The sequence below is a fragment of the Euprymna scolopes genome, chromosome 36 (genome assembly GCF_053919585.1).
Source record: "Euprymna scolopes isolate OS-2025 chromosome 36, ASM5391958v1, whole genome shotgun sequence".
NCBI lineage: Eukaryota > Metazoa > Mollusca > Cephalopoda > Sepiida > Sepiolidae > Euprymna > Euprymna scolopes.
Window position 1 is genome coordinate 85,732,088 of NC_136517.1, and position 23,832 is coordinate 85,755,919.

At 32.6% G+C, this 23,832-nt stretch overlaps 1 protein-coding gene across 1 annotated transcript in view; it reads left to right on the forward strand.

Moving 5' to 3' along the window:
* Positions 1-23,832, forward strand: part of LOC145260653 (WAP four-disulfide core domain protein 1-like) — a 115,061-nt gene that overhangs the window by 80,234 nt on the left and 10,995 nt on the right. The window contains exons 4-6 of the mRNA XM_080118990.1: positions 2,169-2,210; positions 12,455-12,607; positions 15,900-16,014. Coding sequence (XP_079975116.1) covers positions 2,169-2,210; positions 12,455-12,607; positions 15,900-16,014 — 310 coding nt within the window. The remainder of the gene's footprint in view (positions 1-2,168; positions 2,211-12,454; positions 12,608-15,899; positions 16,015-23,832) is intronic.

Here is a 23,832-nt window from a genome sequence, read left to right on the forward strand (position 1 = left end):
AAATTAAAATATCATACTTATCCATATTTTATGACTGGGCAACGTCGAGCGCCCTGTTAATATATATATATATATATATATATATATATATATATATATATATATATATATATATATATACTAGCAAAAATACCCATCGTTGACTGGGTCAAAAACAGCTTACAGAAAATGGACTCTGATTTATGAAAGTATGATAGCTTATGAAAAGGAAGGGTTGTAAAGAGATAACTTCGAATTTGGGGGTATCAAAACCAAAGCAAAATATGATGAAAGTAAAAATAAAATAGATAAACCCCATAATTTATTATACCATACCTGTTTACACTGAAACACTTATCACAATATTCTATGGATCTATATTAAAAAACCTTGTTAAACTTTGTGACATATTTCCATTCTATGGAGGTCAAGTGCGAACGAACACTCCATAATTTTATTATACCATATTTCTTTAAACTGAAACATAATTATCAAAGTATACTTACACAGATAAATATGAAAAGTCTTTATTAAAGTTTGTGCCTATTTCAATTCTATGGAGGCCAGGCGTGAACGCAGACCCCCCCCCCCCAATTTTATTATACCATCCCTATTTAAGTTAAAACATACTTATCAAAGTATTCTTATGTACATCTATATCAAAAACACTTGTAAACGTTTTTTTTTTAATTTTTTAATTTTTTATATCCGTACTTTGCGGACCAGGTGCGAACGCAGACCCCACAATTTTAATGAACCGCCGTTCTGCCAGATCAAACATACCCATTCCTGTGTCTCAATACATCTTCTATCATTATATGTAATCAGTTTTTTAAAATAGTCAACCATATAGGAGCCTATTCATGACCACACACACACACACACACACACACACACACAGCTTTATATCGTAAATATATATATATATATATATATATATATATATATATATTGTTTTAACAAAATCAAGACATCAGGACGTATTGAATAAAAAACACTTTAACAATGAACAGTATGGAGTCCATTTTCCTTATATGGAAAAACATGGGAAAATATTTTACCTGCATCTCATCTTTCCAAAGTTTTTTTTTTTTAGGCTGTTCTTGTGAAAATTTTCAAACGATATAATGTTAGAATTTGTCCGAATAGTGTTGAATCAATTGTAACTAACGATGAAATACACTATTTGTTGCTATCAATCTATTCCTTGATGTCTTGATTATGTTAAAACAATATATGAATGCTCAATTATGAAATATGATAATTTTGTAGCTTACAGTTTAAGCCATCTCTTTTTGGCTTAAAATTTATTGGTATATGAACGGTTACCGAAGTTTTAATTATATAAACCCAGTAAAATTCGGAATACTATAAATAAGATTATATATATATATATATATATATATATATATATATATATATATATATATATATATATATATATATATATAGTGTGTGTGTGTAGCCAGCATTTTTTTAATTTAAGCATCTTTTATGGTCTAACTGTATTTCATCTTTATTAAATTTTCCACTTCCACGAGAAATGGCTTTTTTCTTTGTATTTTGTTTAACCTTTCGTGACCTTCAGAGTTGACCTAGGCCATAGACTCTCAACCTGGGGGCCATGGCCCCCAAGGGGGCCATGGCAATAATTTAGGGGGGCCATGGTGGAATTTTCTTTTTTAATTGATTAAGTTGACAATAAAAATTTGTTACCTACATAATATTGTTACGAATGTGTGTGTACGTGTGTATGTATGTATGTGTGTATGTATGTGGGAGAGAGGTGATCGAATTATCTCAGTGTGGCCTTGGATATCAGCACGTAAACATGTGGGTATAATTGATTCTGAACCATACTGTATACTGTTTTACTTATTTTGTTCGACAATTATAAATGCGGTCGCTGTTTTCGTGTGTGAAATATTTGTGCACTTCCTTTATTATTTTCTTATTTTTTGGTATCATTGTATTCATGCTCATTCCCTACTCAGGTATTCCTGCTTTTTTTTTTTAGTGCTAATATTGATGTGACTCGCTATTCTTCTCATAATTTCAATTGGGGCCTAGGTCCTAGGCCTACATTACATAGACAATAGCATTTTATTGATATTTGCCTACTTGCGTTAATAACGAATAGGCAGACATTTTATTTTTTTTTTTTATATGTTTTTTTTATTGATTTACAGCTTTCTATTGGTTGATACAAGATGTTGACAGACCAGAAGAATGTAAGTAACTTTACACACACGCACGCGCGCGCACACACACATACATTATATATATATATATATATATATATATATATATATATATATATATATATATATATATATATATATATATGAATAAATGTTTGGAGGTACAAAATTTATATATACATTTAAATAAAAGGGGCGGAAATCTCTCAAAAGCTCTTTCGACTATCATCTCGTCAGGAGAGAATCGATAGTATAAAAAATTAAATAACAATGTCGAAATAAAGAGCAAAAGGGGGGAACGAGTAAACAAATACTAAAAGTGCCAGAAAGACGATTAAAATTTCACCAATTAAATTAAAAAGTGCCAGAAAGACGATTAAAATTTCACCAATTAAATTTACTTTTAATCGTCTTTCTGGCACTTTTAGTATTTGTTTACTCGTTCCCCCCTTTTGCTCTTTATTTCGACATTGTTATTTAATTTTTTATACTATCGATTCTCTCCTGACGAGATGATAGTCGAAAGAGCTTTTGAGAGATTTCCGCCCCTTTTATTTAAATATATATATATATATATATATATATATATATATATATATATATATATATATATATATATATATATATATATGAACAAATGATTAATAAAACATGTTAAAAGACATCTTGAAAAAGAGTTAAAAACATATTTAATTTTAAAAAAAGGAAACACAAGATAAGTGGATAGTCCTTAATCCGCGGAGTTTCGAAGAAATACTCTCCTTCTCATCAGAGGGCAGTAATTAGCAAAATGCAGAATCGGATTTTGCATATAAAAGTATTTAATGAAACTACAAGTAAGTCACAGATCTTACTTGGTTAAAAAAAAAAAAAAAAGGTGAGGTAAGGGGAACAGGAGGCAAAAGAAAAAGAAAGATAAAAAGATTTCACATGAATGAACAGTCCGGTGAAGGGTAAAAATCCAAAATGGTAAAATCCAAAACGGTAGAATTTAAAATTTCAATCCAATAGGTAAATTCCAAATGGTCCAAAATAATCCAAAAGGCAGAGTTCCTTGGAAAAAGCGCAAATGGAATGAATTCCAAATCATTAAAAGAAAAGTACTGGAGAGAATATTTAAAAACACGTCTGTCAAGGCTGGAGGAATAAAAAAAATTAAGGTTTAAAAAAAAACAAAAAAAAAAAAAACACCCGAAAAGCGGTGAAGATTTAAATTTGAAAAGCAAGGTCAAACTATAGTATATATATATATATATATATATATATATATATATATATATATATATATATATATATATATATATATATATATATATATATATATATATATATACTATAATAATTATTAAATACCTACAGACACTAGTGTAGTGTTGCATTTTTTTCGGGAATCATCAGTGCAGGGTGTCACGATTAACGCCAGTCGAGAGAAGTCATGTCTGGCTTCATTAGCAAGGACCTAAACCACTAGGCTACCGTCAACCACGAGGGATGCAGTTGAATTTAAACATTTATTCTTTTTAAATGCTTTTAACGTCAGTCAGAGAGTGAGTTAATCATTATATGACGATATCAGACAACATGTACCTTCAGGTTTTTGTTATAAAAATAAAATAATATTCTCAACCTTACCCACAATAATTTAGATTCTGCGATTGGACAAAATTTATTGAGTAATCCAAAATGTGGGTTGGTATATAAGGACGACTTTTTTCAATGATATTTCGAGGTCGATCGAGTAGTCATCTGAAATCTCTCGAATATGTTTCCATTGCACGACTCAAACCCTCTCTCTGCAGACAAAAAGGTTCATTAATTGATTGGACCGTTTAGGCGATTTGTAGAAAGATACTATAGATAGATATGTATATCTATAATTGTATCCTATTATAAATTTTCGTACTGTCTGTCTGTGTGTGTGTGACGCGGTTTGCCTCAGCCTAGGCAACCCACCCAGGCAAGTAAGGTAGCGAAATAAAGCTTATGGCCCAGCGAATGTTTTAGTGATATTTATATCCATGTTTTGTGTATAGATATGAAAATGCAAAAAAAAAAAAATAATAAAATAAAAAAAAAATAAAAAAATAACGATTTACCAAAAAAAACAAAAACGTTTTATTTACTGGATATTTTTCCAGTACAAGAACCCAAGTTTTCCCAGCTGGGCAAACTTGGGTTCTTGTATGTATAAATTTCCGCTTTCTGAGATATATAAATGCTTCCCCGCTTTTTTGTTTGTTTTGTTTTGTTTCTCTTTTCCGTGTATTTATAAGCGAGATATATCATTCCTCACTCGTGTTATTTTTACGAGTTTTTTTTTTTTTATCTTTAATAATAATACATATATGTATAATCGTTTTTTTTTCTCTCTCTCTCTTGCACCCTTCCTTCTTCCCTGTACATATTTATTTTATGGTAATTGTAAATATGTCCTTATTTTCACCTTATTTTTAATTCCTTCCCTCTAATTTATTTAAAAAAAATCAAAATGCCATCGTTTACCCCTGATGAGGATGGCAAAAGACTTCTTGGGTTTAAAAGAACTCTCTTCTCTGTCATATATATATATATATATATATATATATATATATATATATATATATATATATATATATATATATATATATATATATATATATATATATATACTCGGGTTTTTTTTATATTCAAAAGTAATGGACTAATGAATTCAACGAGGTTGTTAGATAGTGCTCAATAAAAAGAGCTGATAATACTTGTTTATTGTTATATAAACATGCTCACATCCCGCTGCTACAAATAGCCACTTGTTTCAATCAAACAACAGATATCATCAGGCAGCGACTTGACTATTCAAAAGTTCAATGAATAAACTGGGTTATTCATTGAACTTTTGAATAGTCAAGTCGCTGCCTGATGATATCTGTTGTTTGATTGAAACAAGTGGCTATTTGTAGCAGCGGGGTGTGAGCATGTTTATATAACAATAAACAAGTATATATATATATATATATATATATATATATATATATATATATATATATATATATATATATATATATATATATATATATATATATATCCAAGATGGCCTAATGGTAAAATATAAAGGTAACTGCAGCTTCTCTTCCAAATTTCGGATTCTCATCATGTCGTATCACATTTTAATTCCTTTTGGTGGATTGATTGTTGCGATTTCTTCTGATGAGTTAAGGGCATAATAGATTCACTAATTGATATAATTATTAAGTGATTGATTTTGCGCTACGAAACAGACGCTGTCAAAAACTGTAAGGATCAATTGATGTAAAGGAATAAATTATAAGATGGTCAACATCATGTATTTTGGAATATAAATTTTTGTTATTTATTATATATATATATATATATATATATATATATATATATATATATATATATACACACGTTTTATTTTTTATTACCATATCTTTCTGTTAAGTTATATTAACGTTTCAGCTACCCGGCCGTTTTTTGGGCCGTCTGTAGCTTCCTCAGACTTTTACAGAAATGTTCGTTATTATGAGAACGAACATTTCTGTAAAAGTTTGAGGAAGCTACAGACGGCCAAAAAAAACGGCCGGGTAGCTGAAACAATAATGTAACTTAACAGAAAGATACGGTAATAAAAAATAAAATGCATATTTGCTCTACAGCAGTATTGAGCACTTTCTTCAGTTTTTATTAATTACCATTTCTATATATATATATATATATATATATATATATATAAGATCTTTGACTTACTTGTTGTTTCATCAAATACTTCAGCATGCAAAATCCGATCCTGCATTTTGCTAATTCCTAAGGATGATGAGAAGGAAAGTATTTCTTCGACACTCCGCGGATTAAGGACTATCCATTTATCTAGTGTTTCCTTTTCAGATTAAATATGTTTTTAACTCATTTCAAAGTGTTTTTAACATATTTTATTAACTGTTTGCTCATATTATAAGCTCTATTTCCTATTTGGTTGAATAATAAAAGAACTTATTTAACTCAGCAGATCAATAAGGAAGACAAAAAGAAAGAACCTCTTTAGGCCAGAGCATTTCGAAGCTAAATGTCTCTCATCAGAAGAGGAGAAATAGCAAGAATCATAAATCTAGAGAAATCTAGCTTAATGACACCAGCTTAGAAATGATAAATGCAGGAAGTAGAAAGTGTATCTATAGGAGAAAGGAGGCATATATGTTAGAGAAAGGGATGCATAGGGAAGGGATGAAAAGAAGAAATATAAAAAATATAATACAGGATGCGGCAGAAATATCTTTTACATTTTCCAAAACCAAACTCCTATCCTTACATCATCAACGCTCTGATCCCCATCTGGCATCAATTGTGATGGATGGCTCTCATCTGGGTGAGGCCCCGTGTTTTGACAAGCTTCTGGGTTTGACCTTTACTCCTGATCTGAAATGGAACACATACATCAAGTCTGTTGCCAAGGTCGCTGGAAAGATGGTGGGATCCTTCTACCGCTCCAGAAGATATCTCACTACTGATGCAATTCTCTATCTATATAAAAGCCAAGTACGTCCAAGGATGGAATACTGTTGCCATATCTGGGCAAGAGTTGCTAAAAACAGCCTATCCTACCTTGACAGAGTACAAAATAGACTTTGTGGCTTAGTGGGGGATGCCCTTTTCTCTACCCTGCAACCTCTCTCCCACAGAAGAGACGTTGCGAGCCTATCCTTGTTTTATCGTTATTTCCATGGCAGATGCTCGTCTGAACTCCAATCTCTGGTCCCCCCTCGCCAATCTTTCACGAAAAACACCCATCTAGCTGAATCCACTGTGAAAAATTTTCCCCACTCTATATCTGTGCCTAGATCAAAACGCGGATTCCATGAACAGAGCTTCTTTCTTAGAACTGCACGTCTGTGGAACTCTGTTCCGTTTGCCTGCTTCCCACCAGACTACAACATGGATGTCTTCAAGTCCAATGTTAACAAATTCCTAATGAACCGCCCCCTTAAGTAAACACTTCATCAAATCTCCACACTAACGTAATGTACTTGCAATAACCCTTATCCCCGAGTGGCTTCCGGGCCTTGATAAGTGGTGATCACTGTGTAAAAAAAAAAAAAAAATGCGATCTTCTCAGTTCTTGTGCATTAATTTGTATGGATGTTATGTTATGTGCCCGCCACAACATAACACAGATACTATGCTGTGATCATAGCGAAAAGGCCACCATTACTATCTTTCAAGTCTGAAATTGCCGAGCAAATCCTGGCAAAATTTTCATCAATCTTGGAAAGTACACTGGCTTGGCTAAGTAAAAGTGACGATAACAAATATATAGATAATAAATCTCACAGTAACACACATGCCTTCAGGCCAAGATCCCAGTGTAGTATCTGTCCTAATGCTACATTTTACCTTTTCTGTTCTCGGTCAGTGGAGGAGAAATTTTAATTTTTGTTCTTATGCAGAGCGTCCCTTTTTGGGGAGCTGGATTTTCCCCACATTAAAAGCTGACCTTGTGTCTATCTCTGCTCTAGTAGAGAGGCAAGTAAATAGGAATACACACACGTGAAAATTAGATTTTCTTGCGTTTGGTAATGGATATTTTTCCTTGTTAACTATACTGCACAATCAACGATATTTTTGATCCTTGAAATATAAAAAAAAGAAGAAAATAATAAGAATAAAGCCGAAAGAGACCATTTTTAATACATAAGTCACACAGAACGAGAAACACACATATAGTTACAGGAGTAATTGGTCACAATTAGGTTAAAAGTTTAATACAAGATGCAGCGGGAATATCTCTCACATTTTGACATGCGATATTCCAAGTCGGAATTGTGCAGTTTCTGAGCAATCATTAATTTGTATGGAAGCAAAGTTGAGTCTGGCCAATACTAAATAGGTCACCATTTGGAAATACCAGATGAAAACAATATTTTAGAAAATAAATCTATCAAGACAGTAAAAGCTCTACACGGTTAAGTGGAGCAATTAATATAAGAAGTGAGGGATGAGAATTCGAAGTTGAATAAAAAAAAATTAACTCATTAAATCAATAAGGAAGACAGAAAAGAAAGAATTTACTAGGACATGTTGCCTTTGACCACTGTACATTCATTAACCCATAACCTCGAGTGATCTCTAGGCCTTGATAAGTGGTGAATCCTTCACAAAAAAAAACAAAAAAAACCCCTCTGTATTCATAAATAAAAATATCTACTGCCATTCCATCATGTAGCAGTTATTAATTAATGGGCAATTAATTTTTATTTTACAATTACATAAGTTTGTACTATTATTGACACTAATAAAGGGTGGAATGATAAAATTGTTGCATTAGAAAAGATGACATGATTCCATTTCCGTTTGATGAAAACTGTTTTTATTTTTTTTGTTGTAAACCATCTACTAGTTGGCCAGTTATGTACAAATCCCAAGAGCGATAGGAGCCTTCTATCATGTCTGAAAGTCACACTATGTTCAACGAGTGAAATCGGAGATGTGCCACTGTACAACTCATGCTCTCTACTGATCCAATTCATGACAACAGGACCATTGCCAGCATCCTCAAAATGCAAATCTGGATGGTTCAATGCTTGAGGGCACAGCTCAATGAAGTTTCCGCTACGGTTATGGTCTTTGGTGTGGTTTCAAGTGAGGGTTACATCATGACACTTTCTTTTTTTTTTTACATGAAAGTCACCACTTATCAAGGCCTGGAAGCCACTCGGGGGTAAGGGTTATTGCGTGTACAGTAATCAATGGGATAGTATCAAGATTTTTTCGTTATTATAATATAGAAGCAGCTAATATTTCAGTACTCGTTAAAACGCCGAAAGTGGACTCAGTTTACCTAAATATGGAACAGAAGTCACTAAGCATGAAACGAAATACGAAACCATATGAAACCTTTTCTTGTTTTATCATGAAACAATAAAAGAAAAGAAAATGATAAACTTTTATTTATTACATTTCTATAGATTTTTTTATATTCAAAATATATTCATATGGAAATATTTTATTTCAAAAAAATAATTTAATCTTTCATAGTTTACATTTCCATACTTGAAAGTGTGTCGTTGCTGGAAAAACTTATTTTTGTGCAAAATGCGCGGAGAAATTGAAATGAATAAAGGTTTGTTTATTTGCACACGAGCGTGTGTGTGTGTGAGTGACTGCACAAGCTCTTTTACATCCGGATTTTGGCCAAGATCAAAGTGTAGTATTTGTTCTTCAGATGCGGCACTTCCATTTCTCGTTCTCTTTCAGTGGAGGAGAAATCCTTCACGACCGAGACAATTTTTATTTTTGTACCTTTTCTCCACGTTAAAAAACGACCCTGGTGTCTAACTCTGTCCCGTGGAGAGGCATTGTAAATAGGTACACTTATATCCGGGGGTTCTTATATCCGGGTTACACTGTAAACACAGGCTCTAATTTGGGACCAGAGAAAGTCTCTCTTATATCCGTATTTCTTATATAAGGGTCTCTTATATCAGGGTTACACTGTAAATTATTTCCATCTGGTTTCGTTTCATGTTTAGTGACTTCCGTTCCGTTACCTATTTAGCTAAACCGAGTCCACTTCCGGCGTCTTAACTTTGAGTACTGAATCTTTGCACTTCATCTATTTTGTTTTGTATTATTTTTACATTTTATAAAATGCTAATTGGTTCTTCATCACATCTGCAATTTTCTTCTTTCTGTTTCATGTTAGTTTCGTGCTGAATAAATATAGACACTTTTGTCCCAATCCAGACTACGCCTTTTGGGGGAAGAGGGGGGGGAAGGGGGACCCGATTTTTTCCCACACTAACAATCGCCCTTGTGTTTAACTCTGCCCTCGTGGTGGAGGCAAATAAGGACAACAATGTTTGAATTAGTTTCCAGTGAAGACACGGGCGAGCATTCATGCAGATAAGCTAAAATGTAAACAGGGTTACTTCCCTTGCCGTATCTAAGATAAACACATATGCGTACAATGGCGAATCCCTTCAAAGCGGAGATTGTCCGCATGTGCCGCTTTATTGAAGCTGTTTCATTCAAGCGAGCCGAGCTTTGTGGCTTGGTCAGTAAATTCAAAAGATGCTTTCATCAAGGGCGTAGCCAGGAAGGACCTTGTATTTCCTCCTGCTAGTTAGTATATAAAATAATAAATAATTAAAGTTTTATTTTTCCTCCTGGGGTGGGGGTGGGGGGTAGTGTAAATCTTATATTACTAATGAGGATTTGGTATCTTCCTAAGGTTGAAACTATTAGGTCTAATAATTATACTATTGTACTAGCTTTCAATGATCTGTTTTGACATCAAGATACCATCCTCCAAGGCATTATCACCCCCCCTCCTTTTTTAAAAGGTGGTGCATAAGTAAACGATTATCACAGTCGGCTGTCCATTAGCAAACTAAATGCTTACATTATTTCTATAATGCCATCATTCGCCATACATGAAATATTGTTATCACATCAAGGCTAGACTGCCACACTGACCAGTGCTTCTCCCTCTTAAACAGGATGCAAAGAAAGAGTGTCTAGGTTCCCATACCGTCCACCAAGCTCCAACCCCTGTCCCATCGCCACACTGTTGCATCCCTGTACTTGTAAAACAAGCACTTCCATGGGATGTGCACTGGCGAACTTGCTGCATTTGTATCTCCTCAACGTGACCAACATGACTAGCAGCAAAATCTCACCCCTTCACTTTAAAGATACGGAAAATATTTTATTCTAATAGCTTCTTTTTCTCTGACCGCTTACCTTTGAAATTATCTCCCTGCTCCCTGTTTCCATACTGGTGCAACCAGATCAGGCTGTTTGAAGATACTGGCTTCCTGGCCAAAAATGCACCAAACACTGATGTAATTGTTTTTCTTTCCCTTTTTCAAAACTCAATCATGTTCTACAGTAAAAAACAAAAAGAATTTTCCTCTACAAAACAACCAAACCAAACACCATAAATAAATATTTGATAAAGATATAAAGAACTTGAAGCATAAAACTTTTCAAAAATTACTGAATTCTCTTCTATGTCCCCGCTTTCCAGCTGACTACAATCTGGTCGTCTTCAAGTCCAATGTAAACAAGTTCTTGATGAGCTGTCCCCTTCAGTAATCCAAGTTACCAAATTTCCAGTACTAATGATTACTACAATATTGCCCCATTGATGACCGTACATTCAGACCGTACATTCATTAATCCTTATCCTTAAGTGGCCTCATAGCCTTGATAAGTGGCGACTCCATTGTAAAAAAAAAAAGCCTTTATGATATCTTCTATCTATACATTACCCACAATGCTTCGAGCAAACTACAACACAGGCATCCAGTGGTAAGGTGTTATTTAAGGGTTTTTGGCCTTTAGTTACCATTGTTCCCAGGTCCAGTTTGGCCCGGAGTATTAATAGCTAGTTAGAGCATCTGGTGTTGCCAGATCAAGCTATCTTAAGATACTGGCTTCCTGACCTAAAATGCTTCCTAACCAAACATTGATGTTGTTGATTTTTAACCTCTTTCCTTTTGCAAAACTCAATCATGTTCTGCAAAGTCAAAAACAAACAAAGACAATTTTCCTCTACAAAACACCCAAACCAAACGCTATGAATAAATATTTGAAAATATAAAGAATTTGAAGCATAAAAACTTTTCACAAAATGATAGGATTCGGTATCAAATAACCTGAAAATGGTTGATTTGCCACAAAAGAAAACAACCAAATCAATCGTCATTCCATTATTTACCTGTTTTTAAAGTGAAGTGATGATCAGTGCTAGAAAGTTCCTAAAAATAGGAAAGTTTTTCAGTTTGTTGAATTCTGTTTTTTTAATTGATTTTAATATTTAATCCTGATCCTTATTTCATTCTCTGTGGTACCTGTAAGCATTGGACACACACGATTGATTATAATATTTAATCCTGATCCATATTTCATTCTCTGTGATACTTGTAAGCATTGGGCACACAAGATTGATTTTAATATTTAATCCTGATCCATATTTCATTCTATGTGGTACCTGTAAGCATTAGGCACACAAGAAGTATGCATTAAATGTAAGACAATAGTTATGGATGATAACTGAAACGTTGACAAAATATATATGGATGGTGAAACTATTGAGATCGTTGAGAAGTTAGAACGTTCAAATAAATAGGCAAATTACAATAAAACCAAACAAAAAAAAAAACAAAAAAAAAACTCAGTTTAATCAGGGAAGGGGGCAATTTTTTTTATTTCTTTAAATTTTTTTTTTTTTTTTTTTTTGCACAAATAATGATTGGCATTGTTTATTTATAAAATTTTAGTCCAGTCGTGCAGCACAACGCGAGTGACAGAAGATGAAGATCTCTTACTCTGTCCACACGGTTACACATGTCATATCATCCTCGAAGGTGACCAGGAAAGAGGGATTCCCAACAGAGGTCGGTGCATAAAAGAAAAAGACAATGACACAAAATGTAAGTATCATCATTGTTAATTCATGCGAGTGACCTCCCCTGAATACCATCCATTGTGGTGAGGCAGATTCCATCCAGAATTTGTGGGGCCAACATTATTGTTTATATCATGTTTGCTTAAGAGCTTACCAATGTTTTTGTTTTTTTTCCTCGATCTTTCCATCCTACTTGATCCTTCTTTTATTTGATTACTGATCAAATATTTTTGATACAAAAACAATTTAAATCACCGGAAGTACTTTTTTTGTGTGTGTGTATTTATATGTTGTGGACTGTTATCCTCATCTTACCCATCCTCTGGCCTTCTTCAACCACAACGGGATAGAAATGCTGAGTCTTGTAACTGTATCCTCAGTAATTACTGACTCCCTTAGTTGTCGTCTCACCATGTTTTTTGGCCAACTAAGCTTCTAGCCAACTTTGGTTGGGATTGAAACCACTATCTTCAAACAATACTCACTTGGAACTGTAGAGACTCAACGCCTCTATCCACTTCGCCAGAAGGTCAGAGGATGAGTTGGTCAAAATGTAATGAAACAACAGCTATGAAGTTTGCAAAAAATAAATACACAAATTACCTGAAAGAATCCTGTACCTCTATAAGGCCACCATTCGCCCATGTATAGAGTATTGTTGTCACATTTGGGCTAGTGCATTTGCTGCTAGTCTCTCACTCCTAGACAAGGTTCAAAAGAGAGTCGCCAATCTGATAGGCCCTGAACTGGCATCTAAGCTTCAGCCTCTGTCCCATCGATGAAACGTTGCATCTCTCTGCCTGTTCTACAAGTACTTTAATGGTGAATGCTCTGACGAACTGCAGACACTTGTGCCCCCACGACATAGACACCCTCGACAAACCCGACAGGCAACTAAATCCCACCCCCACACAGTAGAGATCCCTAGATGTAAAAGATCTTTCTACTCCAGTAGTTTCTTCCCCAGAACCGCTAGACTCTGGAATTCCATTCCAGGTCCCTGCTTCCCTAATTGTACTGACATGCAGAAGTTCAAGTGTAACGTGAACCGACATCTTGCTGTCCAAATCCCAATTTAGTGCCCCAGTAGTTGCTGCCCCTGATAGTAGCCTCCTACACCAAAGTGACGATGTGCCATGTTTGGGGTGAAAATGTAATAAAAAAAAAAAAATTATGAAGCCTCATCTCAAAGGATTACAAAAAAAAAAAAAAAAATTATATCTAATACTTTTTTGTTTTTATTTTCGGGAGAGTTACACATCAAAATATTCTAATTCTTAAAACTTTTATGTTATTTAGCTGAATAAAATTATCTTTATCAAAGAAAAAAAAGAAAGAAAAGAAAAAGTTATATATGTTGAATAATGAGCATCGGTCAAGTAACAACACTCCTGGGCAACGCCAGACTACCCAAGAGAGTGAGTGAATAACAAAAGACGTCCTGCTATTTGAACTCTGACGAAATGCAAACGTCAATAACAATAAACAATAAAAACAGAATTTATAAATCAAATCACAATTCAGAAAGTATATGAACTTATTAAAAACAAAGAACAGAGAACTCAGTCACGATTCGAGAGTGAGATGCATCAACCCTATTCCATCTGTTGCTCCATCTCTCTGTTTCGCTCCATGTCACCTGTTCATTTGTCAAATAAAATTCGATTGCTTTTATAGCCAAAGCATTTGTCATTTATTTGATAAACACGACAGTACTTCAGATGCAATTTGGTGTCATTAAGAATACAGTTGAAAGGAAAAGCAGAGCTGTATTGAACAAATATACATCGGAATGTAACATATAAAATATACAGTCGATATATTTCATAATATTCTAAACTGAATATTATATTTTGTGCATCATAAAAAATATTTATTTTGAAAATAATTATTTTAAAATATAGAATATTACATTTTATTTATAAATTTTAAATATAATTTATTTTGAAATATTGTTGCTAAATTTTTAGCAATTTTAATTTAATTCAATAAATATTTTTGAATTACCAGGAATTATTTGGTTAGAAAAAAAAAACCCATTAAATTTGAATTGTCTCCCCTTTTATAATTCTTCCAAAATGAGAACAAAAATACTTTCGACAAATTAAAGTGCACTTGTGCCATGTCTTTTTTGTTAATATCATAAGACTTTTAGGTTATTATTGAAACATATCTCCACTATCTATCTTCTAGCCTGAATAAGTATTTTCTGAAAGAACATGATGCAAGCATAAAAAAGGAAGAAATAGCTAATCAAAATCAAATATTGATTTGTAAACTTCAAAGCTATCTCTGTCAGACTTCGAATATCCGACTGAGTTAATTGAATATATATAATATATATAATTATAAAACTCAAATGACCTTGTAACAATGTATGTAATTCACTTTCTGGTTTACGACATCTGGTTGCGCATACGTGCATGACCTGCGCACTGAAATATTAACGTTATTATTTCAAAATTATTATTTAACATGGGAAGAGTGGGGTTTAAAATAACTTAACCGTATTACAGATATGGACGATTTTAAAAAAGAAAGCTGACAGTATTAACAATTGTTTATTTGGATAATTTAAACGCGAAAAAAAAAGAACAATTGGAGACACTGAAATATTAACGTTATTATTTCGAAATTATTATTTAACATGGGAAGAGTGGGGTTTAAAATAACTTAAACGTAATACAGAAATGAACGATGTAAAAAAAAAAAAAGCAGATATATCAAAATTTGAATTTAACTATAATAAGTATTATGGCATAATTATAAAACTCAAATGACCTTGTAACAATGTATGTAACCCACTTTGCGGTTTACGACATCCAGTTGCGTATGCGTGCATGACCTGCGCACTGAAATATTAATGTTATTATTTCGAAATTATTATTTAACATGGGAAGAGTGGGGTTTAAAATAACTTAAACATAATACAGAAATGAACGATGTAAAAAAAGAAAAAAGAAAAAAAGCAGATATATCAAAATTTGAATTTAACTATAATAAGTATTATGGTATCTGTTCAGTGCACATTTACCTATAAGTATGGTCAACCACTTATAATTCAGTAATTGCAATTTTTTTTTTTCAAAAATAATCAATTATAATAAACAGAACGACTCATAGAAATCTATCTATATTCTTTTTTTCATTTTAATATACTTTCATAGAAATGTTTCTGTTATGTAAAAAAAACAACTATTTTCTTTACGTCGCAAGTGTCACACTCATACATGAATTCCATAGCTAATATAACATACTGACCCAACGAGTCACGAGTAGTCTAGTATATATATAAATGTTTCTCTTCTGAATTGCAGTAAAACTAAGTGAGTGGAAAGAGAAAAAGTCGACTTATTTGAATCCAAATTCCTGTTATGAGAAAACAGTCATTTTCCTGAATGGCGCAACCGCACAATACCATGGAAAATGGTGGTAAGTATTCATTAAAGATAAGTCAGTATTACCCTTTGTTATGTCGAAGCAATTTTTCTTTCTTCTTTACTTTTTCTTGTCTCCATTTTTTTTTTTTAATCTGAACCTAATACCATCTTCAAGATCGTTAAATGACACCTGGGTTGGATGTTTAGGTTAGCGTTACTCTTTGTTATGTCGAAGCCATTTTTCTTTCTTGTTTATTTTTTTTTGTTTCCATTTTTTTTTTAATCTGAACCTAATACCATCTTCAAAATCGTTAAATGACACCTGGGTTGGATGTTTAGGTTAGCGTTACTCTTTGTTATGTCGAAGCCATTTTTCTTTCTTGTTTATTTTTTTTTTGTTTCCATTTTTTTTAAAATCTGAACCTAATACCATCTTCAAGATCGTTAAATGACACCTGGGTTGGATGTTTAGGTTAGCGTTACTCTTTGTTATGTCGAAGCCATTTTTCTTTCTTGTTTATGTTTTTTTTTGTTTCCATTTTTTTTTAATCTGAACCTAATACCATCTTCAAGATCGTTAAATGACACCTGGGTTGGATGTTTAGGTTAGCGTTACTCTTTGTTATGTCGAAGCCATTTTTCTTTCTTGTTTATTTTTTTTCCCATTTTTTTTAAATCTGAACCTAATACCATCTTAAAGATCGGTAAATGACACCTGGGTTGGATGTTTAGGTTAGCGTTACTCTTTGTTATGTCGAAGCCATTTTTCTTTCTTGTTTATTTTTTTTTTGTTTCCATTTTTTTTAAATCTGGACCTAATACCATCTTCAAGATCGTTAAATGACACCTGGGTTGGATGTTTAGGTTAGCGTTACTCTTTGTTATGTCGAAGCCATTTTTCTTTCTTGTTTATGTTTTTTTTTGTTTCCATTTTTTTTTAATCTGAACCTAATACCATCTTCAAGATCGTTAAATGACACCTGGGTTGGATGTTTAGGTTAGCGTTACTCTTTGTTATGTCGAAGCCATTTTTCTTTCTTGTTTATGTTTTTTTTTTTGTTTCCATTTTTTTTTTAATCTGAACCTAATACCATCTTCAAGATCGTTAAATGACACCTGGGTTGGATGTTTAGGTTAGCGTTACTCTTTGTTATGTCGAAGCCATTTTTCTTTCTTGTTTATTTTTTTTTGTTTCCCTTTTTTTTTTAATCTGAACCTAATACCATCTTCAAGATCGTTAAATGACACCTGGGTTGGATGTTTAGGTTAGCGTTACTCTTTGTTATGTCGAAGCCATTTTTCTTTCTTGTTTCCATTTTTTTTTTAATCTGAACCTAATACCATCTTCAAGATCGTTAAATGACATCTGGGTTGGATGTTTAGGTTAGCGTTACTCTTTGTTATGTCGAAGCCATTTTTCTTTCTTGTTTATTTTTTTTTGTTTCCATTTTTTTTTTAATCTGAACCTAATACCATCTTCAAGATCGTTAAATGACACCTGGGTTGGATGTTTAGGTTAGCGTTACCCTTTGTTATGTCGAAGCCATTTTTCTTTCTTCTTTACTTTTTTTGTTTCCATTTTTTTTTTAATCTAAACCTAATACCATCTTCAAGATCGTTAAATGACACCTGGGTTGGATGTTTAGGTTAGCGTTACCCTTTGTTATGTCGAAGCCATTTTTCTTTCTTCTTTACTTTTTTTGTTTCCATTTTTTTTTTAATCTAAACCTAATACCATCTTCAAGATCGTTAAATGACACCTGGGTTGGATGTTTAGGTTAGCGTTACCCTTTGTTATGTCGAAGCCATTTTTCTTTCTTCTTTACTTTTTTTGTTTCCATTTTTTTTTTAATCTAAACCTAATACCATCTTCAAGATCGTTAAATGACACCTGGGTTGGATGTTTAGGTTAGCGTTACCCTTTGTTATGTCGAAGCCATTTTTCTTTCTTCTTTACTTTTTTTGTTTCCATTTTTTTTTTAATCTAAACCTAATACCATCTTCAAGATCGTTAAATGACACCTGGGTTGGATGTTTAGGTTAGCGTTACTCTTTGTTATGTCGAAGCCATTTTTCTTTCTTCTTTACTTTTTTTGTTTCCATTTTTTTTTTTTAATCTGAACCTAATACCATCTTCAAGATCGTTAAATGACACCTGGGTTGGATGTTTAGGTTAGCGTTACTCTTTGTTATGTTGAAGCCATTTTTCTTTCTTCTTTATTTTTTCTTGTCTATATTATTTTAATCTGAACCTGTAGGCACCGCCAAAAATGGCCGCAAAATCAAGTTGTTGTTGTTTTTTAAAACTAAATTACATTTATTAAAATCCATTATTTCTGAGTAACTTTTTTTTTTCCAGAAAGATAAAACCCTGAATTTTATCATATAGAAAACAGAATAATGTAAAACTTTTTCTACTATTTTTAATTCAATTTTAAATGTTAAATTTTCCCAAAAAGTTAACAATTGACATTTTTTGTCTTGCACAAAAAACGTATTTAAATATTAAAAAAAAAGGGTTTTTGAAATAATTAATTTATTTATTTATTGTCTAACTAAGATTTAGGATGATTTTCTAAGAGAATATGCAAAAATATTATAATATAAGTACCGGAATTTCAAATAATTCCACTTATTCATATAGGTAACCAGATATTTCGCATCTACGTAGAGTTCAGATCGACTCTGTTTACGTTTTCGTTTTGATAATAAGAAAACTATGGAAGACCAAACAGGCCCAAAAAAACTTATTTTTCAGTGACGAAAATTTCAATGTATTATTAAGCTGAGGCTGGCCAGTACCAGATGGGTGACCATTTGTATGAGTTTGGTTTTTAATGTGTATGTGTGTGGGGGCTAGGCTCCCCAAAATGGGGGGGGGGCAATTTAAAGCAGAATAAAAAAAAATTATTTCAGCGCGTTTGGTCCACCGTAGTCGAAAGGCGGCAAACGTTTTCAAACGGGATCGAAAAAAATGATGCTATTTTTAACACAAAGGGCACAATATTTATCGAATGTTTTTTTTCTGTATCGATTATTCAAAGCATGCCCTGTTTAATAATGGTCATGCATTATTCGGCTCGCTAAAAAAAAATTGTTAATTTATTTATCAAAAATTTTAAAATGGCTTTTTTCGTATAAATATTAAAAAAATTTTTTTTTGTTTTGCTTAACTTAAATTAATTATTTTACTTAACATATTCACCGAATTTCACACTTCAAAACTCAAAAGCGGGATAATTAAACACAATCGAAGTTCTGATATTCAGACGTCAAAATAAGGTATGCAAACAATTTTTTTTTTTTTTTTTTTTTTAATCTATAATTCTGTCCGTTACAACAACACAATATGTTTTGTTCAGTTTCAGATGATTATTTTAAGCATATTTGTTCCCACTTCAAAACAAGGGGGGGTTTTGTAAGCAAAAAAAAATATATATATAAATATCGTTTATGAAAAATAAGTACACTGTTATAAAGTTCATTCTTCTCCTAACAATCGCTGAAAATTTCGTATTGATCGGATAATTACCTGATTTTTGGTAGATTTTTAAAAAGACGGTCCGTCAAAAAGTACTGACCTGCCCCCCCAGTTTTGGCGGTGCCTAGTTAAATGACATCTGGATTGGATGTTTAGGTTAGCGTTACATAAACCGCACAATACCATGGAAAATGGTGGTAAGTATTCATTAAAGATAAGTCAGTATTACCCTTTGTTATGTCGAAGCCATTTTTCTTTCTTGTTTACTTTTTTTTTGTTTCCATTTTTTTTTTTTAATCTGAACCTAATACCATCTTCAAGATCGTTAAATGACATCTGGGTTGGATGTTTAGGTTAGCGTTACTCTTTGTTATGTTGAAGCCATTTTTCTTTCTTCTTTATTTTTTTCTTGTCTATATTATTTTAATCTGAACCTAGATCGTTAAATGACACCTGGGTTGGATGTTTAGGTTAGCGTTACTCTTTGTTATGTTGAAGCCATTTTTCTTTCTTCTTTATTTTTTCTTGTCTATATTATTTTAATCTGAACCTAGATCGTTAAATGACATCTGGATTGGATGTTTAGGTTAGCGTTACATAAACCGCACAATACCATGGAAAATGGTGGTAAGTATTCATTAAAGATAAGTCAGTATTACCCTTTGTTATGTCGAAGCCATTTTTCTTTCTTCTTTACTTTTTCTTGTCTCCATTTTTTTTTTTAATCTGAACCTAATACCATCTTCAAGATCGTTAAATGACACCTGGGTTGGATGTTTAATTGCTTGATGTCCTTTCTGTACATTAATAGTAAAAGAAAATTTCGAACGGGAGTAAAAACAAAACTTCCTTTAATTCGACAAGAAAAAGATTTATTTCTGTGAAAGAGAGCCTCTTTTAAAACAAGGTGTCTATTTGGATAGTGTTTGAGTGAGAAAAGTGAAGAGTTGAAAGTCTTTTGAGTTGTCGAAGGTTGGCCAGCAGTTATTTTCAGGTGAAGATTGTCAATGCTAGAGCATTCAATAGACAGGGATAAGAGAGAGAGAGAGAGAGAGAGAGAGAGAGAGAGAGAGAGAGAGTTTGGGAAAGGGATGTCTTTCTTTGTTGCTTCCAGGGTTCGGTTTAGGGTTAATGAATTTAGGGTTTAAAAAGTACCGTAGGGGCTAGATGTGTAACGGAGCATGGAGGCGTTTGGCAGCCGTATGCAAATGTCCATGTGCACGGTGACGTCATGGCAAGGAAGAAGGAAAAATATTATAAAAAAAAAGAACGTTTGAGCAGACTGATGAGCATGTTAGAGAGAAGATAGAGGTAGACATGTTACACGTATGAGGTATGAGCCGAGAGCGACAAGTTTGAACAAGAAGCAAAGTGTTATTCTGGAAAGTACCTGGAAATAAATGTCTGTTGTTTCAATGAATAAAAAGTGAGTCGTTATTTCTTGTCTTGGTTTCCTTGTGACTGTCTGCATACAACGGTTTGCGATTGATTTTATTATCGATAGTACCAATGTAGGAACTTGCCAGGTGTAAGTCGACTAAACATGTTATTACTACACATTATATATACACACACACACACACACATATATATATATATAAAGAGAGAGAGAGAGAGAGAGAGAGAGAGAGAGAGAGAGAGAGAGAGAGAGAGAGGAATATGTTTATTCAATTAAATTAAACAATTGGTATAAATAAAAGGTGAATTATATTTCACCTTTTATTTATACCAACCGTTTAATTTATGAAGCTCTGTGTAACTACAGACCAAATAAATGACAAAAAAACGTAGCAAGCACCAACAGAATTTATTGTATCTTACGTCACGAACATCAAATGGTCGCATCTAATCCTGGGATATTCTAGCTCGGATACTCAGAGTTCTCCCAACCAGTTAAACAAATGATGTTACAGATGGAATTAATGTGCACTGTTAATTGATTGGTCAGTGTGTGGCCAAATCGCCTGGCATGGACATTGATTCACAAGAGAAAATAAGTTTTTATTTTATTTATGGTTAGCTGTACATGCCCGGTGTTGCCAGGTAAAAAACATATTGTTAGACGTAGTGTTTAGTTTCATATTATTTTATTGTTTGTTTGTTTGTTTGTTTTTGTTTTACGGCATATCAACCCTTTTCAGGTTATTTAATGCCGAATCCAGTGATTTTGAAGAACAATTTTTTAATAGAGTATATTTATTTTTTTTTTAAGTAAGTTTCTATTTAACCCATAGTTGGGACCCTAACAGGTACCACCGGTCCAGGTCAGAGTGGACCTGGGAGCAATGAGAATTAAAGGGTGGCTCCACACTCCCCAAAGCCCGCAAGCTGGGGCCTCACCATCGGATATAGTTTAAGGTCATATCCAGGACCCACATTATTTTAGATACACCAGATGTCCTTAGTTATTACAATTTAGATACACCAGATGTCCTTAGTTATTACAATTTAGATACACCAGATGTCCTTAGTTATTACAATTTTAGATACACCAGATGTCCTTAGTTATTACAATTTTAGATACACCAGATGTCCTTAGTTATTACAATTTTAGATACACCAGATGTCCTTAGTTATTATAATTTTAGATACACCAGATGTCCTTAGTTATAACAATTTTAGATACACCAGATGTCCTTAGTTATTACAATTTTAGATACACCAGATGTCCTTAGTTATTACAATTTTAGATACACTAGATTTCCTTAGTTATAACAATTTTAGATACACCAGATGTCCTTAGTTATTACAATTTAGATACACCAGATGTCCTTAGTTATTACAATTTAGATACACCAGATGTCCTTAGTTATTACAATTTTAGATACACCAGATGTCCTTAGTTATTACAATTTTAGATACACCAGATGTCCTTAGTTATTACAATTTTAGATACACCAGATGTCCTTAGTTATTATAATTTTAGATACACCAGATGTCCTTAGTTATAACAATTTTAGATACACCAGATGTCCTTAGTTATTACAATTTTAGATACACCAGATGTCCTTAGTTATTACAATTTTAGATACACTAGATTTCCTTAGTTATAACAATTTTAGATACACCAGATGTCCTTAGTTATTACAATTTAGATACACCAGATTTCCTTAGTTATTACAATTTAGATACACCAGATGTCCTTAGTTATAACAATTTTAGATACACCAGATGTCCTTAGTTATTACAATTTTAGATACACCAGATGTCCTTAGTTATTACAATTTTAGATACACTAGATTTCCTTAGTTATAACAATTTTAGATACACCAGATGTCCTTAGTTATTACAATTTAGATACACCAGATTTCCTTAGTTATTACAATTTAGATACACCAGATGTCCTTAGTTATAACAATTTTAGATACACCAGATGTCCTTAGTTATTACAATTTTAGATACACCAGATGTCCTTAGTTATTACAATTTTAGATACACTAGATTTCCTTAGTTATAACAATTTTAGATACACCAGATGTCCTTAGTTATTACAATTTAGATACACCAGATTTCCTTAGTTATTACAATTTAGATACACCAGATGTCCTTAGTTATAACAATTTTCCTGCAATCACATGTTTTTGGAAGCATAAAACACACTCATTTTCATCTTTACAATTCAGACAAAGAAATAAAATATCATAGCTTAAAGGGAAATAACTCATAGGTTAAATGAAAACTTACTTAACCACAAACAAACAATGTTACACTGTCAGATAAATAAAAACAAAACCCAGCATGGACATCTATTCTTTGAATTGAAAATTTTCTTATTTGGATTCTTTGGGCTACTGTTCTCATCTTGAGTGTTATTCACACAACATTTTGGTTGATATAACCTCCAACATTTTTCAGGTGTAAATTGTCAAATGTGAGAATTTTTGTTTGTTTGTTATAATGGAACAACCTAGCACCCCTCTAACACTAACCATGGTTAGCAAGTCATGAGAGATGCTGATAGAAAGAAAAAAGGATAAAGAAAAAGAGTTTGACACACATATGGAGGAGGGGAGGTTCAAAAATTTGTTGGTGGAGATACATTTATAAAGGATTTAAAGGAAGTGAGAGACGAAAGTTTTAGAAGGTTTGTGTAGTCAGAGGGAGAGGAAGATAAAAGAAAACTTTCCTTCTTTACAGATTTTTAATGTTTTTTTTGAAAATTTAAATTAATTTTCAATAAGATTTTTCTATTTTATATATATATGGACCTACCTCATCTCGACAAGGGATGCGGTCATCCAACTAACTAATAACCACAAGCCGATATCTCACAAGTAGGAATATATATATATATATATATATATATATATATATAATATATTCCTACTTGTGAGATATCGGCTTGTGGTTATTATTCCTACTTGTGAGATATCGGCTTGTGGTTATTAG